The 14,398-nt window shown below is 39.6% G+C and overlaps 1 protein-coding gene across 1 annotated transcript in view; it reads right to left on the bottom strand.

Moving 5' to 3' along the window:
- The window catches only part of KIAA1210 (KIAA1210 ortholog), an 80,697-nt gene that overhangs the window by 27,523 nt on the left and 38,776 nt on the right, over positions 1-14,398 (bottom strand). Inside the window, 3 exon segments of the mRNA XM_011948689.1 lie at positions 5,856-6,011; positions 9,203-9,337; positions 9,965-10,091. Of these exon segments, the coding sequence (XP_011804079.1) occupies positions 5,856-6,011; positions 9,203-9,337; positions 9,965-10,091 (418 nt within the window).

Below are 14,398 nucleotides of genomic sequence, written 5' to 3'. Positions count from 1 at the left end.
AATAAATAAATAAATAAATAAAACAGTCTTAAGAGGATGTCTGTTGTTAGGTTTAGAGTATGTTATGTGAGTATAGATTATATGTATATGTTATGACTTCCCTTAACTCACCAGTGAGTTAAATAAACTATACACTCTCTGAACTCTATGCAGTATTTCTCAATGTATGGTCTGGAATCCCCCAGCACCAAAATCACCTGGAACGAATGTTGAAAAAGCACGTTTTGGGGACATATCAAGGCCTAATGAGTAAGAATATCAGGGGAAAGGATTTAGAATAGTTTTAACAGGGTTTCCAAATGAGTCTTCCAGGAGCCAAAGTTGAGAACCACTGCCTAGTCCTCTAGCATGACGAGAAAGGCTCCCATTTTCAAATAAGAGTACAGCAAGTTCAGGAATAATCCTGTCAGTTGCCTTAGAACAGGAGTCAGAAATATATGGACTCCTTTTGGGAAGTGTGGCTTCTTCTTAGGCCTTCTTAGGTCCTCTTTCCCTCAGTCCTATTGGTTAGCAGCAACCTAAAAAAGTTACCACACGGTGGCTCATGCCTGTAATCCTAGCACATTGATTGGGAGGCCTAGGAGGGCAGATCACGAGGTCAGGAGATCGACACCATCCTGGCTAACACAGTGAAACCCTGTCTCTACTAAAAATACACACACACACACACAAATAGCCAGGCATGGTGGTGCACACCTGTAGTCCCAGCTACTCGGGGGGGCCGAAGCAGGAGAATTGCTTGAACCCAGGAGGCAGAGGTTGCAGTGAGCTGAGATTGTGCCACTGCATTCCAGCCTGGGCGACAGAGCGAGACTGTCTTTAAAAAAAAAAAAAAAAAAGTTACCACAGGAGCCAACCACAGGATTTTATGAGTTACCCAAGAAAAGCAAATAGAATCCCTTCCTGGGAGAATTCTGAAAGAAAAACAAGTGGAGAAAGTGGGACACCTTTCTCTACTTTTCCATCCTCACTCCCCTCCAACCCTACTTCTCCTTCCATGCACTCTGACAGCCGACATACCCTGTCCAAACCCAATCTGCATATAATTTTTTCGTTTGTATAAATGTAAGGGGTAGAAGCGTAGTTTGTTACATGGATATGTCGCATAGAGGTGAAGTCTGAGCTTTTACTTTTACTGTAACCATCACCCAAATAATATACATTGTGCCCATTAAGCAATTTGTCATCCCTCACCCTCCTCCCTCGCTCCCACCCTTCCAAATCTCCAATGTTTATTTTCCACACTCTATGTCCACTGTGTACACATTATTTAGCTCCCACTTATAAGGGAGAACATTTGGTCCATTATGCGTATTATTAAGTACGGCTGAGATGTTTTCATTTCTTCTCCTGTGTTTTAGAGAGAGTTTAGCACAGACATCTTCAGATTAATATCTGGAATTAAATGGGCTCCTCGTGCCTCAACATCTGGGAGACGTGCCCGGCCTGGTACCTACTAATCCAGAATCTTCTTAGATAAGGAACCTGGGTTGGACCTCGGGCCGGGGGAAAGGATTCTTCAGCACTGGTTGTTAGAGAGCTGAACATTCCTTTGCTGTTAGCTGGGATAAGGGCTTCTCTTTGGAAAATAATAACACATTTTCACTTCTTTTTTCCCTTCTGTCAAGTTTCTAGACCCAGTGCAAAGGAGTTTAGTCAATAATGCACATTTTGGTAGTCCTTTTTAATGATTTATTTTTCTGTTGTATGATGCTAGGGTTTTCCCCTTTTGAGCAGGGACAGAGAGAAGGTTGACTGTCTTCTTGGAACAAAGGAAAGCTCTGATTGTAATGTCTTAAATAAGGGGATTACCAGGTGGCTATTTAGGCCCAGATTTCATCAAGCATTTGGCCCATAAAGCTGTCACTCTGGGAAAAAATACATTCTGAAACTGACACTGGGATGTTGGAGAGTTGGGTTCTAGTGAGTCAAAACTAAAAGCATGTGTCTGTCTCCACAAGAAGAAACAATTCTTGGTGGGAAAAGTGGTTCTTGGTGGGAAACTTCTGCACCAAGAGGTACTGGCACAGAGTGTGAGACCCAGTAATGGCTGTAGGGATTTTAACTCCCTGGGTGTGGCAAAGTGCCCATTCCTGAGAGTTCCTGCACAGCTGCTGCTTCATTCAAAATCTGTGTTACTTAAAGCTGTTGTGGTCAATATTTTTGCCAACTTGAAAGTTCTTGAAGGTGGAATTTCTGATATTCCCTGCAGCCCCCTCCCCGTTCTGTCACAATCTCTTCAATTTCTTAACTAGTATAGAGAATAAGAACATGGACTTTGAAACCAAATAGGCCTGAATATGACATCCTAGCTATACAATTTATTGGCTGTCTGACCTTGAGCAGGTTCCCTAGCCCTTTTGAGCCTCAGTTTTCATGTCTGTAAAATGGGAATAATCATAATACATACTTTGGTTTGTTGTTGTAAAGATTAAATAAAATTATACAAGGAAAGTGCTTAACACAGTGCCCGTTACATAAGAAAGTCTTGATAAATGTTAGCTGTTGTTGCTATTGCTGGGCATTGGTTATACAAAGTTAGATGACTGCTAGAGGCCACATAGTTCAGTGAAAAGTGCTATGGATTTGGTCAGGAGTCCTGGGATCAAGCCCCAGCTCTATCTTTGATTGGCTCTGTGGCCTTGGCCAAGTCACTTCACCTCTCTGAACCTCAATTTTTTTTCATTTACAATGAGAGTCTTTCCTATCTGCTTTACAGAGTTACTGAGAGAATCAAATGTAACTATATATGGAAAATCACTTTGAAAGTTGTAAATTTTTGTGCAATCATGGGGGAAGGAGCATTATGTTCTCCTTTGATGTATTAGAGGATTTTAAAACTAAAATTTTATTTTATTTTAGAGACAGAGTCTCACTACATTGCCCAGGTGGAAGTACGGTGGCTACACACAGGCATGATCATAGTGCACTACAGCCTCGAGTTCCTAACCTCAAGTGATCTTCCTGCCTCAGTCTCCTGAGTATCTGAGACTACAGGCATACGCAACAGAGGATTGCTTAAAAAAAAAGATGGAATCAACCCAAATGTCCATCTGTGACAGACTGGATTAAGAAAATGTGGCACATATACACCATGGAATACTATGCAGCCATATAAAAGGATGAGTTTGCGTCCTTTGTAGGGACATGGATGCAGCTGGAAACCATCATTCTTAGCAAACTATCACAAGAAGAGAAAACCAAACACCTCATGTTCTCACTCATAGGTGGGAACTGAACAACGAGATCACTTGGACTCGGGAAGGGGAACATCACACACTGGGGCTTATCATGGGGAGGAGGGGAGGGGGGAGGGATTGCATTGGGGAGTTATACCTGATATAAATGATGAATTGATGGGTGCTGACGAGTTGATGGGTGCAGCACACCAACATGGCACAAGTATACATATGTAACAAACCTGCACGTTATGCACATGTACCCTAGAACTTAAAGTATAATAAAAAAAAAAAAAAAAAAAAGATGGCTCTGTGCTTCGGAGACTTATTTGTATACAATGCTGTGGAATTATGGTGTAAGTCATCCAGGTAAAGCATGAGACATTACAAAAAGAGGCAAACTTGTAGCACTCTAAATTAACTCCTTATTAGCCAATTCAGTGGAATAACTTAACCCCCAAATGTTAACTACCAGCATTTACCCTGCAATGTGACTGAGGCCAGAGAATTTAATCAGCCCAAACTTTAAGCTGTAAGAATTTTACCCTGACAAGGTATATTGACAGCTTATCTTCACAGGTGTGGAACAAAGGACAAAACTCAAACTCATCCCTCTGCTCACCTGAGACAAATGCATATTTGATTGCTTCTTCTGATGTAAAAATGTAGATTCACTGAGGAAGATGAAGGCATAAGTGACTATTCCTCTATCCCCTCTCATATGTAAATTGTGTATTCAGTGAAAGACTGATCAAAGACTCAAAACAACGCAACTATTTGTCTCTTATCTTCCCATACCTTTTAAAATTGTGTTCATCTTTCCCCAATATCCACTTTTTCCCCTTTAAACATTGAAGTCCTCAAAATCATCTTTGGAGAAAGGTACAGACCTGCCTTCCTAGGTGCGCATCCTTAACCACGGCAAAATAAAATTTTCTAATTGTTTCTGACAATTTGTCTTAGGTACTTTTCTGGTTTACAAACCCAACAACAAAAAGATAAATAACCCAATTAATAAATGGGCAAAGGAGAAATCGATATTTCTCCAAAGAAGATACACAAATGGCTAACAAGCACATGAAAAGATACTTAACATCATTATTTACTAGAGAAATGCAAATCAAAACCACAATGAGATACTATTTCACACCCACTAGCATGACTATAATTTTTTTAAAACAGGAACCTAACAAGTGTAATGTAAAGCGGTACTGCTGTTGGGGAAAACAGTTTGATTAAACATAGAATTAACATATGACCCAGCAATTCCACTCCAGGTATATACCCAAAAGAATTGAAAACAGACGTTCAAACAAAAATTCGTACACGAATGTTCATAATAGCACTATACACAATAACCAAAAGGTAGATAGGACACAAGTGTCTATCAATGGATGAATGGCTAAACAAAATGTGGTACATCCATAAATTGAAATATTATTTAATCATAAATAGAAATGAAGTACTGATAAATGTCATGACATGGATGAACCTCAAACACATTATGCTAAGTGGAAGAAGTCAACACAAAAGCCACATATTGTACGATTCCATTTACATGAAATATCCAGAGTAGTCAACTACAGAGATAGAAAGCAGAATAGTTGTTGTCAGGGGCTGGTGGGAGATACAAATGGTGAATGACTGCTCAATAGGAACTGGGCTTCCATTTGGGAGAACCAAACAGGTTCTGGATCTTGATAGTGGTGATGATTGCATCACATTGTGAATGTATGTACTGTCACTGAATTGTATACTTTAAAATGGTTAAAATGATAAATTTTATGTGATCTGTATTTTACCACAATAAAAAATGTTATCTAATTCAATTCTTCCACTAATTCAGATTATGCATCCCAAGTAATCTGATTTGGTGGTATCCTGCAGAAAACACTTGTAGTCATAACCCAGATCCATAAAACAATAAGCATCCATCCACCTACTACCAGTCTGTGCTTTTACTTTGGTTTTAACCTAATTTGTTTCTTTGTTGACATATCTAACTGAGGGCTGCTTCACTTCATAGGATCTTTTAGCATCAAAATAGAGTTTTGTTCTGACTGGTCAATTCTCTTCCTTAAAAATTAAGTTTCTGTTTACTTTTTATTTCCAAAGGTTCATCATTCTAAACTCTACTTCACTGTCAGAGCCCTTTCAAGTTCACCAACAACCAATTCAATTAAACACACATTAGTTTGAGAATGGAAGTGTTGATATGGGCATGTACTACTATACGCTGATTGATATTATCTGGTTGACAAACCTAGACGTATGAAATAGACACATCACCCTCTCATGTGTCAACTGATTTTTCACATGGATATGTGTCTATCAAATGATATTATATGCCCTAACCTCTGATATTTTCTGGATTTCAAAGTGTAGAGACTATGCTTCAGTAAAAGTCTCTATTTTTATCTTCATGAAATAACTCAAAACATCTGCAAACTTATTTTTTCCAAAATACTATCTTCTCTTGCTTATACATTAAAAAGGTGATTATTTGGTTTGTAAAATTGGATGGAAAACCACCATGCAAATCAAAAGCCAAGAATGTCAGCTCCTTCCCCAATCATCCCCCTAGTGTTGAGCTCCAGCGGGAGAATAGATGACACAAGAAGAAATTACGCCTCTGATCTGTGAGCCCCCTCAACCTGCCTCTTAATATATACTCACCTGAGTGGCTGTCAAACTCTCATGTGGTAAAGCCTTCTTTTGTGGATTCTTAGGTGACTCATCATCGAGAGAGATTTCTACCAAGTTCTTAGAAATTATGTCAGGTTGGATAACAGGTGGGATGATGCTGAGTCGGCGTTGGCGTGGTGGTGGGTTCTGTCAAGAGGGAGAATAGAAGGAACAAGTTAAAACCTGTGTGCTCTCCCCCAAATTAGTGGTTTTCTCTTATTCTTTAATAAGAGAAAGGAATCCAAAGTTGGTTGAAGGACTAAGAATCCAAAGTGAAAAAAATAAGCTCAGGGAAGAATTTCCTACCTCCCCATCTTCATTTCTAATACCTACTCAAACCAAAGACTACTAGCCTTGATTTCCCCTCTGGGGTGCTGCACACTTTTGCCAATCCCCAAAGACAGAAACTTCAAATTGCTTGTTCGTGAAAAATCAGAATCCTGATGTTATCTCCTTACTGATGTTAAATACAAATCTTATTTAGTTCTGATCTTTCTTTTAATGTCTGAAATTGACTTTGGAAGTCCAGTTCTCATAGAGGCGAATCTTTGAGTTATGACCTGGAATTGGCATCCAAACTACACTCTTTGCTCCTATTATTCCATGAATTATTTGGATTGAATCTTGACTGTGTTAGTTGCTTATCTTAATCCTGTCAAGAATGACTTTCTGGGATTTTAAAGAAAATCTACAGAATTTTAGAATCTATAGATTTTAAAGAAAATCTATGGAAGGGTTTCCTAAAGGGACAAAAATTGATCATTTGGGTTTTCCTTGGGATTCAGCAGGCAGTTTAGTTGATTCCATTTTGAAGAAAATGGTACACTTGACTTTGAGGCAGTGGTCCCTGCCATGGTCCTCTTGATGTGGGTCAGAATCCTTGCTTTTTATGTTTAACAAACACTGGCTAAGCATCTACAATGCATTACATCCCATTCCAGGAAATGGGCCTACAACAATAAACAAAACAAATTCTTACTGTCATGAAGCTGACATGCTTGCTTCTGTTGTAGACTCTCCTCAGCTCAGGGCAGATAGCCTTCAGACACTGTAGCCAAAGAAGGGGCCACAGTGAAGCTTACCGAGGTTATGCTCCTGGGGTGCTCCTGGCCAGGTTCTCCAGTGCCTCCTTATTACTACCAGGCCCCATTGGGAGCTCTTGGGGAGAGGCCATATCAACCAACTCCAAGCCCAGCTTTAATAATAATAACTACAATAATGCAATAATGACAACTAACTTTTACTAAGGGCTTACAGTGTGCTAAGCAGGGAATGCTCTCCATAGATACATCTCACTGAAGCCTCACAACAATTCTTTAAAGCATTTGCTATTGTGGGCTCCATTTTACGGATGGGGAAATGAAGTTTGAGAGATGATGTAACTTCCCCTAATTCTCCCAGTGGCAGAGCAAGCATTTGAAAGGTCTGTCCAGCTTGATAGCCCTTGTTCTTGATCACTGTGAACTGGTGTCTCCTAATTATAAGGGCCAGAAAAGGGAGAGCCCATACTGAAGGCCAAGTTCAAGACGTTTAAAGGCAACAACCGGAATAGATGGTGTGCCTGCTTCCTTAAGAAGGGTTGAGGGACAATCAAGACGGTGAGTAGTAAGAAAAACTGTTTTGAAGTCTCGGTTTCTTAAATGACTAAATTCAATTTGATTCAACAACAGCAAGATGCTAATAATCTGCCATTGTATCTTTTTAACTATTTGTGCTCAAATAAAGGGAACAGAAAATGTCTTGGAGAGTAATGTAGGCATCCACATTCCTAACACTTCAGATGGGACATCAGGTAAAAATCTGGCAGGAAATAAAATCGGTTCAGTGTCAGTATTTCTGACATAACTGTATACCTGGATTTCTTCTTTCACAATCTCCTAGTTGTTCTGAATGTCACTTAATCCATTAGAATCCTGCCCCTTCAAGAGAATTGATCCCACTGGCCAATTCCATGCTTGCCCCAGCTTTTATGTAGCACTGGGTGTCGGGACCCTTGACTTAATGCTATCAACCATCCTTCCATTTGGAGTTGTCATTTTGGTACTTAAGGGAAGTTTCCCATGCACAGGTCAGGTTGGTTGTTGATTACTTAGATCCTATTAATACCCTATGCTGTCTTCAACCTTGTTTTCCAGGGTATCAACTAAGGGATCAGGCCAAAAGTGTGAGGTGTAGGCCCAAACCAAACATTTAAGAAAGCTTGCTTTTAGGCTATTGTGGCCTTCCCCAACCACTTCCTTGTGAGAAGTAATGCCCCTAGAATATTTTCCTTTAACTTTCACAAAAAAAAATTTTTTTTTAAAAATAGAATATCTCTGCTATATGAGTCTCTCTGTTGCTGGGACTAAGAGAGGAGGGGAAAGATGGAGGAGTCCAAGAAACCAGTTTCCTCTTTCTGAATGTGAGAACCCTGTGCCACTTGGTCATGGTCATGAGGCTGCAGGGAGTGTAACTATGGCGGTGAGTGAAAGCTTGTGTTGATGTTTAAAACTGAAGATTGAATAGTTCATGGAAGTGACTTTTCCTGCTGTAGTACAAGAGGGCAACAGTCTTCTGACCCTAGGGGCTGCTTAACAACTTTAGGGTCAACACTATTAGTGTCTATCTCAGTGTTTTCTCCTCTATAGCTAATGGATCCAGAAGAAAGGAAACCAGAGTGAGAGATGTGGGGTCTTAGCAGGCGTGTCAGAAATAAGCCCCACTTACCTTTTGCCAAATGGAAAATAATCATATCTCCAGTGGAGAAGGGTCTCCTCCTTGTGTGACTTTCCCACTTACACAGGGACCTTTGGGCATAATTCCACCCACAGGCTGAGATAGGGAAGACAGCTGTTAAGGGATGTCTCCTTGACAGTATCTCCAGCTCCCCCTGAAGCATTTCTGGATCACAGATATAGTCTGACTGAGTAATGGATCCCTACCATAAGTTTAGGATTAGCTGAAGGCAACATGCTACATTACGTAGGCACTAAGGTGTACCCTTCTTTCTCTCCAGGCAGGTATAAAGAAGTTGAGTATCTTGGGGTAATAGAAAGATCATGGGGTTTGAGTTTAATACACCTGGGTCAGATTTCCAAGTCTACAACTTACTACCAGGGTGAACTTGAGCACTATCTTTAACTTCTCTGAGTCTTCATTCAATCCTCACAAGCAACCCTTTGAGGTAGATGTTAATATTATAACCACTGTAGATGAGGAAAAGAAGGCTCAGAGAAGTTAATCAACTAGCCCAGGGGTCACACAGCCAGTAAGTAGCAGAGTAAGAATTCAAGCATAGATCTGTCCATTTCTGATTTCTGACTCAGCTGCCCATGCTCAGAAAAATTCCACTTTGTTACCTCAGTGATCTTGGGGCCAGTAACGCAGAATGCACTTGTAGGCACATTTTGAAGCACAGCTCCTAACATGGCTCCAGACACAACTCCAGGCACATTACTCCTAGGTTTAGGTAGGGTTCTGGAAATACGGGATCTCTGCGTAAGAGAGAGAGAAAAACTTGAGGATTGGTATGCCAGCATATAAACAGTGGAATGTTGCTGTCAAAATAATTATTCTTATGGTATGTTAAGAGAAGTAAATATAGGCCAGGCACGGTGGCTCACGCGTGTAATCCCAGCACTTTGGGAGGCCAAGGTGGGAGGGTTGCTTGGGCCCAAGAGTTTGAGACCAGCCTGGGCAACATGGTGAAACCCTGTCTCCACAAAAAGTACCAAAAAATCATCCAGGCGTTACAGGCCTGTAGTCCCAACTACTCGGGAAGCTGAGGTGTGAGGATCACCTGAGCCTGTGAAGTTGAGGCTGCAGTGAAACATGATCATGCCACTGCACTCCAGTCTAGGTGACAGGGTGAGATCTGTCTCAAAAATAAAATAAAATAAAAAAGAAGTGAATATGGCAACACTAATCAACACTGTGTGCCAGGTAATAGGCACATTATATATTTATACATTCTGTCACTCAAGGCTTACAACAGCCCTGTGGGGGTAGGATCAGCTGAGAAGCAGAACCAAGTTCCCACTCCTTTTAATTTTGGCAGGGTTAGAGTAGGGAACAGAAGAGAAGTAGTTCAATTAGACACTGATGCTCGAGTCCACTATTACCTGCCGAGATCTGCCTCTCTGGGGATCCACAGAAGGACACATTTTACTTGCTGATCTTTCAGGCTCAGGACCCAACATGAAGATGCTATCATGGGATAGGGCTTTGCTCCCCATGCTGCTCTTGACCCTGGACAGAAAGGAAAGGTCTTGTAAAAGCAACCCAAGGGCCATGGGAACTGAAGACAAATGTATGTTCATAATATGGCCCTACCATAGATACCTCAGAAGGAGAGCAGGGATGCATATGTGCTGACATAGAAAGCGGCTCATGAGATAGTAAGTGAAAAAAAAAATGGTATGGTCCCATTTAATATATACACACATATATAGTTCATATTCAAAGAAAAAAATCTAGAAGGATATCCACAAATTGTTAGAGGTGGTTCCCTCTGAGGAATGATGCATTAGGGACAGGAAGGAAATGTTCATTTTCCACTTCACGTCCTTCTGTATAATTTTATTTTTACATTATGAGCATATATCCTTTTTACATAACAGTCTTACTGAGATATGGTTTATATACCATACATTTTGCCCATTTAAAGTATATAATTCAATAGCGGGAATTCTGGGGAATGGGAGGAAAGGCCATGAGTTTTGCTATTATTACAGTGAGAATTATAAAAGATCTTTTATGCCCCAATTTCTCTCTAGTGTTTTTGTTTTGATTTTAAAAAATATCAAAGATCTTCTCAGATACAGGAGGCTTTCATTCATCAGATCCTTTCCTCTTTCACACAAGAGCTCTACAATATATCTATCTTATTTTCAAAGTCATCCTATGTACCACCTGCCCCTCCCTTCCCCAAGCTTGCTAAATCCAGATGAAAATACCTTCTGATTGGGAATGGTGCCAGGTTGATGATAATTACATGTTAAGAAAAATCAGAAGAAAGATAAAAACAAATGAAAGGCTAAAGACATGAAAGACTCCTTTTTGGAGTGTGGTAATGTATTTTACCTTTTAAAAATTTCAACCAGGCCGGGCGCGGTGGCTCAAGCCTGTAATCCCAGCACTTTGGGAGGCCGAGACGGGCGGATCACAAGGTCAGGAGATCGAGACCATCCTGGCTAACACAGTGAAACCCCGTCTCTACTAAAATACAAAAAACTAGCCGGGTGAGATGGCGGGTGCCTGTAGTCCCAGCTACTCGGGAGGCTGAGGCAGGAGAATGGCGTGAACCCGGGAGGCGGAGCTTGCAGTGAGCTGAGATCCGGCCACTGCACTCCAGCCTGGGCGACAGAGCGAGACTCCGTCTCAAAAAAAAAAACAAAAAAAAAAATTTCAACCAAAGACATCACAGGAAGAGCAAACTACAGACCAATATCTCTTATGAACATAGATGCAAAAATCCTCAATAAAACACTCACAAACTGAATCCAACAGCATATAAAAAGAATTATATACCACGACAAAGTAGGATTTACAAGGAATGATCGGCTTAATGTGTGAAAATCAGTGAATGCCAAACACTATATCAATAGAATAGAAACAAAAACTATATGACCATTTCAATAGATGCAGAAAAAAACATTTGTAAAATTCAGCACCCTTCCATGATAAATGCACTCAATCTTGATAGAAGATATCTGTGACAAATCAAGGCTAATATCATGGTGAAAGGCTGGATGTATTCCCCCTAAGATCAGGAACAAGACAAGGATGACTGCTTTTATCATTTCTATTCAACAGTGTATGGGAGATTATAGACAGGGAAATTAGGTAAGAAAGTGAAATTAATGCCATCCAGAATGGAAAGGAAGAAGTGAAATTATCTCTATTCACAGATGATGTAATTGTGTATATAAAACTCTTAATGAACACACTAAAAATGACTAGAACTAATAAAAGAATTCATCTAAGTTGAAGGATACAAGAATGATATACAAAAATTGTATTTCTATACACTTGCAATGAACAACTTGAAAATGAAATTAAGAAAACACTTCCATTTACAATAGCAACAAAAGAATAAAAACATGAAAGTAAATTTAACAAAAGATGTGCAAAACTCATAATCTGAAAACTGTAAGACACTGATGAGAAAAATGCCAAAGGCCTGAATAAATGAAAGGAAATCCCATGTTCATTCATTGGAAGACTTAAACTTGTTAAGATGGCAGTACTTCACAAAGTGATCTACAGATTCAGTGCAATTCCTATTGAAATTCCTGCTGGCTTTTTTTTTCCGGAAAATTGATCTTAAAATTCATAGTGAAATGCAAGGGACCACAAATAGCCAAAATAATCTTGAACAAGAGGAACAAAGTTGGATAACTTATACTTCAATTTCAAAGCTTACTGTAAAACTACAGTAATCAAGACAGTGTAGCACTAGCATAAAGATAGACATATAGATCAGTGGAATAGAGTTGAGAGTTCAGAAATGAACCTATACATTTATGGTTGATTTTCAGCAAGGGTACCAAGACTATTCAATGAAAAAATAATAGTCTCTTCAACATATGGTGCTGGAGCAACTGGGTATCCATATGCAAAAGAATTAAGTTGGACCTTTATCTCACACCATATATAAAAATACTATAAAGACACATGCACATGTATGTTTATTGCAGCACTATTCACAATAGCAAAGACTTGGAACCAACCCAAGTGCTTATCAATGATAGACTGGATAGAGAAAATGTGGCACATATACACCATGGAATACTATGCAGTCATAAAAAAAGATGAGCTCATGTCCTTTGCAGGGACATGGATGAAGCTGGAAACCATCATTCTCAGCAGACTAACACAGGAATAGAAAACCAAACACCACATGTTATCACTCATGAGTGGGAGCTGAACAATGAGAACACATGGACACAGTGAGGGGAACATCATACACTGGGGCCTGTTGGGGGGTGGGGGGCTATGGGAGGGATAGCATTAGGAGAAATACCTAATGTAGATGATGGGTTGATGTATACAGCAAACTACCATGGCACATGTATACCTATGTAACAAACCTGCACGTTCTGCACATGTATCCCAGAACTTAAAGTGTAATTTTAAAAATTAACTCAAAATGGATTAAAGGCCTAAATATGAGAGCTAAAGCTGTAACATTCTTAGAAAAAACATAGGATTAAATCTTTGCGATCTTGGATTTGGCAATGGATTTTTAGATATGACACCAAAAGCTCAAGCAGCAAAAGAAAAAAAATAGATAAATAGTGACATGGTTTGGCTCTGTGTCCCCACCCAAATTTCATGTCAAATTGTAATCCCCACATGTCGAGGGAGGGACTTGGTGGAAGGTGATTGGATCATGGGGGCAGTTTCCCCCATGCTGTTCTCGTGATAGTGAGTGAGTTATCATGAGAGCTGATGGCTTAAAAGTGTGTGGCAGTTCCCTGCTTGCACTCTGTCTCTACTGCCACCATGTAAGATGTGCCTTGCTTCCCCTTTACCCTCTGCCATGATTGAACTGTGAGTCAATTAAACCTCTTTTCTTTATAAATTACCCAGTCTCAAGTAGTTCTTTATAGCAGTGAGAATGGACTAATACAAATGGATTTCATCAAAATTAAAAATGTTCATGCATCAAAGGTTACTAGCAAGAAAATGAAAAGATGACCCACATAATGGAAGAATATATTTGCAAATTACATATCTGATAAGAGTCTTGGATCTGAAACATATAAAGAACTCTTTCTTACTAATAGGAATTCTTGTTATTGAATTCTTAAGGAATTCAATAATAAAAATTTAAATAACCCAATTAGAAAATGAAAAAAATGATGTGAATAGACATTTCTCCAAACAAGAAAGATATACAAATATCTTTTCCAAAGATATACAAATGGCCAACAAGTACATGAAAAGATCCTCAACATCACCAGCTGGCAGGGAAAAACAAATCAACACCATAATGAGATGCCACTTCACACCCAGTAGAATGGCTAGAATCGAAAATTCAGTTCAGATAATAACAAACATTGGCAAGGCTGTGGAGAAATTGGAACACCCATACAGTGCTGGTGGTGCCCCCATACATTGCTGGCGTTAAAATGGCCCAGCCACTTTGGAAAACAGTCTAGCAGTGCCTCAAAAGGTTAAACATATAACGACCATTTGACTCAACAATTCCACTCCTAGGCATATACCCCAGAGAAATAAAAACACATATCTGCCCCAAAACTTGTACACAAATGTTCATAGCAGTATTATTCACAATAGCCAAAAGGTGGAACAACCCAAATATCCATTAACTGATGAATGGATAAAATGTGGTATAGTCATGCAACTGACTACTATTCAGTAGCAAAAAGGATGAAATTCTGATACATGCTACAACATGAATGAACCTTGAAAACATTATACTGAGTACCAGAAGTCAGTAAGAAAAGACCACATTCCATTCATGTGAAATGTCCAGAATAGGTAACTCCACAGAGAGACAAAGCAGATTAATGATTTCTAGGGCCTGG

This window comes from Colobus angolensis, unplaced genomic scaffold (assembly GCF_000951035.1).
Source record: "Colobus angolensis palliatus isolate OR3802 unplaced genomic scaffold, Cang.pa_1.0 Scaffold282, whole genome shotgun sequence".
NCBI lineage: Eukaryota > Metazoa > Chordata > Mammalia > Primates > Cercopithecidae > Colobus > Colobus angolensis.
The sequence above is the reverse complement of the archived record's forward strand: the minus strand, read 5'-3'. Positions and strand labels throughout refer to the sequence as shown.